The sequence below is a fragment of the Alligator sinensis genome, unplaced genomic scaffold (assembly GCF_000455745.1).
Source record: "Alligator sinensis unplaced genomic scaffold, ASM45574v1 scaffold31_1, whole genome shotgun sequence".
Classification (NCBI taxonomy): Eukaryota; Metazoa; Chordata; order Crocodylia; family Alligatoridae; genus Alligator; species Alligator sinensis.
In genome coordinates, this window is record NW_005841884.1 from 691751 (window position 1) to 698399 (window position 6649).

Genomic DNA, 6649 nt, shown 5'->3' on the forward strand with positions numbered 1-6649 from the left:
GGGGCGGGGCGGGGCGGGGCTGGGCTGGCCTTGCTGGTGAGTCCTGCTGGATTACCCGGGTCCTACTGGCTCTGGCTCCTGTCATCTTTGACAGGCATCCAGGACCAGATAAAAATACATTTTCTAAATTTTTCAGGGGCCCCACGGGCCAGATAGAATGACCTGGTGAGGCAGATTTGGCCCACGGGCCATATTTTGCCCACCCCTGGTATATGCAAATACTCTATGTACTGGTGAAAGGAGGGTAGTGTGTCTAAGGGCCCTGTTACTTGTCTAAAGGCCTTGTTACTTTGAACTGCTCAAATGATGATCAGTAGGGCTGTGTGAAGCTTCAGGTGGTGATTCAATTCGGAGGAGATTTGTCCTGATTCGATGGCCGAATCTCCAAATCCAAATCAAATCAGGGAACCAATTTAATGGTCCAAATTGATTCAAAGCTCTCCAAATCTTTGCAGCTGCAGCAGGGAGCTACACCTGACTCTGAACTGGTAAGTACTAGGGGCAAGGGAGGAGGAGCTGGGAGAGGGGACCATAGGGGGGCCCCTGCCAGCCCCCCTGCCCCCCCAGCCCTGTCCACCCCAGCTCCTGGTTCTTAAAAAAACAAAAAGCCCTGGTGCTCACCAGGTGCTGCTGGGCAGGGGGCAATCCCCACTGCCCCACGCTGCATGGGGAGCTCTGCCACGAGCCCCCTGCTCCCCCCTCGTTCCCCCAGCCCCCCCCCAGGTGCCCCACCCGGGCCCGCTCCGGCCCTCTAAAAGCGGGGCACCTGTGGGGGGGCTGGGGGAGCAGGGGGGGGCTCATGCAGAGCCCCCCACGCAGCATGGGGCAGTGGGGGGCAGCAAGGATTGCCCCCTGCCCAGCAGCAGCCAGTGAGCCAGGGCTTTTTTTTAACAAGTTCTGGGAGTTGGGGCAGCCATTGCCAGGCTGGGAGAGGGGCAGGGGATGAGCCTGGCTGATTCGGAGATTCGGCAGCACCCAAATCTTCAAATCAGATTCGGCCAAATGGAATCAGGACAGAGATTCAAATCACCGAATGGAATTACTGTCCCCCAAATTGGCCAAATCTGAATCCAAAGTGAATACTAGCCACTTTGCACAGGCCTATTGATCAGTGTTAATGCTAGCTTGAGTTTGAAGTACTCACATGTTGAAGCTAAAAACCTTCTCTGCTGTGACTTGCTGCTGGAGGGCTGGTAAGCAGGGCATGACTAGTAGTTACAGCTGTGAGTTGCTACTACAGGGCTGGTGAGCCAGGACAAGCTTCTATTTCTGCTGTAGTGGGGGTACACAAGAGATGGGTTGGGGAGGGCAGGACCATGAACCTGGGAGGCAGAGAGTTAATGGGATGGGGGTGGGTAATGAAATGGGAGGTGAAAAGACAATGGTGGTGGGGAAAGGGTGGGGAAATGAAGGAATTCAGCCAGTGGGCATGTCTACATGAGACACTTAATGCCCATTGGACTAATTCTACTGCGCATTAGCACAACTGGCAAAAACTGTGCTAATGCACTAAAGTGCAGTAGCTTAGTCCAATGGGTACTGAGCATCACACAAAAAGTGTTTATCTGTGCTAATGTGCAACAGCTCTGATTAAGGCGCATTAACTTAATGTGCTGTAATTATAGCACATTAATGAACATGAAGACATGCCCACTGAAGGGTAAAATAAAAAGAAGTAAAAAAATACTAATTTAAAAAGAAATAAGGAGGAAGTAAATTAAAGGAGGTCTCATGTTTTAATAAATTGGGATTTGGAATTGGAGTGTGCAGGGTGCTGGTTGTTTTTCCGGAGGTGGCTGGGAGGTGGGAGTAGTAAGGGAAGATGCTTTTGGGGGAGCTACTCTGCCCCTGCCCTGGGAAGGAAGCCCCAGTTCATGGGAGCCTAATCCAACTACCTACCTTGTTCCCTTGCCACCTCACCTAGACCCCATTCCTGGACCATCCATGCCCTGCAGCCTGGCTAGCTGGTATGTGCTCTACAGGCTCTTTTCACAAGATTGCACCCCTGGGTGTTGGAGGGGGAGTTTGCTCAGTACCAAAGGGGTTGAAAGTTTGTCCACACAGAGCAGAAGGGTTGGGAAGAGGGCACTACATCCTGGGATGCTGGAGAACTGCAATTTGGGTGACTCATCTGTGGGGAGTGGCCACACATTAACAAAACCTTTTATAATGTGCTGGGTAACACAGATCAGAGATAAACCTGTCCTGAAGCGGAGTAACTTTAAGCTGCCTAAAGTGTGCTTAAAACTAGTTTCATGTGTTAAAGTATGGACAATCCAGGGGTTAAGAGCTCCAGGAGCTGCCTAAAATTAATGTGTAACAAGGCCCTAAGGCACAGGTGAGGGAAAGTAGGCTCTAGGATCTATTTCTGCTTCTGCTACAAACACATTCTCTGGCCTGTAGGTAACTCCCTGGGGCCAACATCTTCCAAACTAATACCTAACCTTAAGCTCCCAAATCCAGATTTGACATCTACATGGAGGTTTAGGAGCCTAAGGGTAGTCAACCATGTTGGAAATGTTTGTCCTTCACTGCTCTGTGCCACAGTTTCCTCCTTTTAAAAGGGGTAAAATATCTACCTCAAGGGAGAGCAAGATTCATGGAATAAATCATTAACGCTGGCAAAATGCTTTGAAATACTCAAATGGAAAGGGCTGCACAAAGAACACAGAATTAACCAAATAGAATCAGACCCACAACCCATCGGCTCCAGGGCCCTACTGCCAGTAGTGGCCAGCACCAGATCCTTCAGCAGGCATCACAATTAGTAAGCAGATGTGGGGTCACCTCCCCACCCTAGAGAGTCTCATCCTAGTAGAAATTGATTTAATGTGATATTGTACCCTCTGCATTTTTTGCTGGCATTAATTGTAATCCTGCATTCCTGTGATCCCTCCAGCCCCCCTTTGAAGGCTAAGCACAAAAATATGCTTTTTATTAAGTCATTAATTAATTAAACTTGCATACTCAAAGGACTATCTCCTGGCTCTCGGGTGGATATGTGTGGTTGCCCTTAAAATATTTTTCTTTCTTGATGTTGCTGCTCTGAGATTTTTAATTGTTTGCTTTTTGCATTGTGTATTTTATGATGCTTTAGGGCGCATGTAATGGCGTATTCTAATTATGTACCTTGTGTTTTTCATGCCCTGACAGTGGAGGGCAGGAAAAAAGGGGCAGACTGGGGATCTGAGGGGAAACATTTTCAAAAGTGCCTAAATGACTTAGGTATTTAAGTCCCATTAATTTTCAGTGGGACTGAGGCAGCTAAATCACTTCAGCATGCTGCAAAATATTATCCTTTTAATATAGAATTACTGGACCACAATACTGAGAAGTACTGAGCTCTATTTGATCCCCATAATTCCACTGTCTTCAGTTGCTATTCATCGTAATTACTGCAGGAGACAATGCTAAAAATATAATACTACTTTGCATTTCTATTGCACCCTTTAAACCAAGGATCACAAAGCATTTTACCAGCTTTAATTAATTCAAGGCTTAGAAATTGCCTGTGAGGTTAGGTCGATAACAATAAACCCTGTGATTAGAGCTCCCTGGAAAAAGATTTGGGAACTCAAATGAAATGTTTCCAGTCAGTCCTTCTGATCTTTCCCATTTTACAAGCAAGCAAACTGAGGCACAGGGAAGTTACACAGAACTGAAAACAGACTGAACTAGCTGTGGCTTTAACTGCTAGCCTACCCTTTCTCCAAACTGCACTCCAATTATACAACATAAACCAGAAACTAATGACCCAACAAGAACAAAATGCAAGCAAAACAGATTGGCAGTTGGTAACTGATGTGCGATTCAATCTCTCAACTGCACAAGGAGTAATGAGAGTCCTTTGGCTCCCAGTCACAGTCCTGCCTGTCCACTGACTTTATCCTCTCTGCTACGTTACGCAGAAATTCTTCAAAGCAGAACAGTTGGAGTTAACTATTGGTCAACATGCAGCAGCCTCAGCAAGAGCCCTGCAGCCAAATCCATCCCTTGGGTAACTTCCAATGACAGTGGGGATTTTACACCTGGTATAGATGTGGCCCTTCAAGTCTAGATCACCCCCTAGAGGCTCCAAATCAATAAGAAGATGAAAAGTTGTCTTGTTCCGAATACAGATGCTCTACCCCATAATCCAGGCTGCAGGTGGGGGGTGAAATGACTTTAACAAGAGGTATTTGTGTGGTCAGAACATAAACCTAAACAAGCTTAATACTATACAGTATCATTGTAATAGTGTTTAAGGCTAAAGCTGCTGTTGCTACAGCCACTGCATTAAACTTGGCAGTCTAGTGCTCAGTTTCTAGGGCATAAAATGCCATCTGAGATCTCATATTGGTAGTGTGATTACCAGTGATCACCCAAGCATTTTAACCAGAGGCATAGCAAGCTCATTGTGGGCCTCGAGTGGAGGAGGGGGTGGGGTGAGGGCATACCAACCACAGTAGACTAAGGGATGGGGTTGTGGGGGGAGGAAGCAGCCTGGGAGTGGCAGGGAAGGGAAGTCTTACCTACCTGGGCTTGTTGCTTAGCATGGGCAGCGTCAGCTCTGGCATCAGCCCCATGGACAGGCTTCCTAGGAGCAGATCCTGGTGCCTCGTTCACTAACCCCTCTCCCCAGTACTCACATGTTGGGAACAGGGCTGTGCCTGCTCTGGCAAAGGCTCCCCTGGGTGGGGTGAAGTACCATTCAGTTTGCCCCCCAGATACACTGGTGCAGCACTGCACTACCCAGCTCGTATGGCTGTGCAGGAACTGTGTAGGGCTTTCTCTGCCAGAGCAAAGACTCCCAGCCAGGGAGATTCCTGGCACCCCCTAATAGTTGATGCCCTGGGCCGATGCTCTGCTTGTGCTACCCTAGTTATTCTACTGTTTTTACCCTTTTTTCTCTTCCTGTATTTCATTTTGTTACTAAGTCCACAATAGATCCCGTTATGGGACTTTATGCCCCAAACATAAGAGTAAACTGCTACCAAATAAACACTTTCACTAAAACTCAACCAACAAAGATGCAAAACTTGTATATTCCCTCTTAAACATTTGGGCTCTGGCCCCACTGAGGTTAACAGCAAAGCTCCCATGGACTCCAGAAGGCCAGGGTTTCATCCTGGGGTTTATATTAGCTCATGAAGTGAAGCACTGATCACCTGACTAAAGCAGATGAAAGATAAGGATGCTTACTCTGCAAGTAGTTTCTCTCGGGGTGCCTTGAGATCCTTTCAAGGATGCCCAGGGTGCCACACAATGTTAGCACTGTTAGGTATGCAAATATGATTCACAAGATAAGCCCAGAGACTTCGAATTGAAATCCATAGTTGTGGTCTGTCAGAGAGGACTGGGGTGGTGCGGGTGCTAAGGCACATGGTTGATAGCCTAGAGGTGGCAAGTTTGAGGCCATAACAGAAGCGCCTGCAGCACAGCCTGTCGGATTCCAATAAATCTGCAAATTCAGCTAAATACTTTGTCAGAGGGACACAAAAAAGGAAGGAAAGGTCTTTCAAAGTTCTTTTCAACAGAAGAACTGTAGTAAAGAAAGTGAAGACAGCTGGCATCTTCAAAGGGATATCTTGAGTGTGTCAGAGGTGTCTAGCTTAAAAAAGTTGAGAACCACTGGACTAGTCCCTTAATGAAATAATTTGGTGACCACATAGGTGAGTGAGGGAGGGAGGGAAATGGACTACAGTGAGCCGGTCAAATACATAGCAAGACCAATTCTGCCCTGATTCATGTTTCACACAACCAAAATGTGGTCCTTCAGTCACAACTTAAGGCTTCCAGTTATAAAAGGACAAACAGACAATGAATGCAGAGTTAAAACTGAGGGGGATTTTCTGTTGTCTCCTGCCCCATGGTAACTGTTTCACCTGTCCACTATGGTCTCATGGGAATTGAAAGCTAAATTGAAGCATCTTGCCCCTGAATGAAATGGTGCTAAGTCACTGTGATTCGGATTCCACATACCCTAAGCAATATCCTAGCTTCAGTATCTTACAAAAAGAGGGCCAAATTCTGTGCTGATTATACCCTCTGTAATCACATCACTGGAAATATGCTCAGTTAAGTGTAGCCTGAGTCTAGTGCCTTGATGCAATGAATATCCTTCTTCTGATCTCAGCATGGTTGTCCTATTTAAAAGCTAGTATCATTCATGTTCTTCTTGTTCTATATCTCCAGGTCCTCACACAGCTTCGTTGTCTAAGGCTGGTTTAGAAGTCTCTTTCCTTTCTGAAGAAAATGGGGACTGACAGTGAAAACATAGTCCTGAGAAACATGATTATCAGTCTCAATTTGATATTCCTGGGATTAGTCCTCAAGCCCTTTGAGTGTCGGCTAGAAGTTACAACAGAGAGGATAAGGAGGCAGGTAGTGGATGAGGAAGGCAACTTTGCCAACTACAGCCCACCAATCAAAGAAAAACCAATGGTCTTCAACCATGTGTACAACATTAACGTGCCCCTGGACAGCCTCTGCTCAACACTGTTCGAGGCCTCAGCTGACCAGGAGGTGAGTTCAGAAGACGACAGGATGACGGAATACACGGAGCAGACCTCAAACAGCGAGAGCCAAGTCACCTTTACGCACAGGATAAACCTCCCCAAGCAGGCCTGCAAGTGCTCCACGTCCTCCCAGCTCATGCAGGACCTGCTGA

At 47.0% G+C, this 6649-nt stretch overlaps 1 protein-coding gene across 1 annotated transcript in view; it reads left to right on the plus strand.

The window, feature by feature from the left end:
* Window positions 1–6234: 6234 nt before the first annotated feature.
* The window catches only part of TNR (tenascin R), a 73669-nt gene continuing 73254 nt past the window's right edge, over window positions 6235–6649 (plus strand). Inside the window, 1 exon segment of the mRNA XM_006017704.1 lies at window positions 6235–6643. Coding sequence (XP_006017766.1) covers window positions 6235–6643 — 409 coding nt within the window.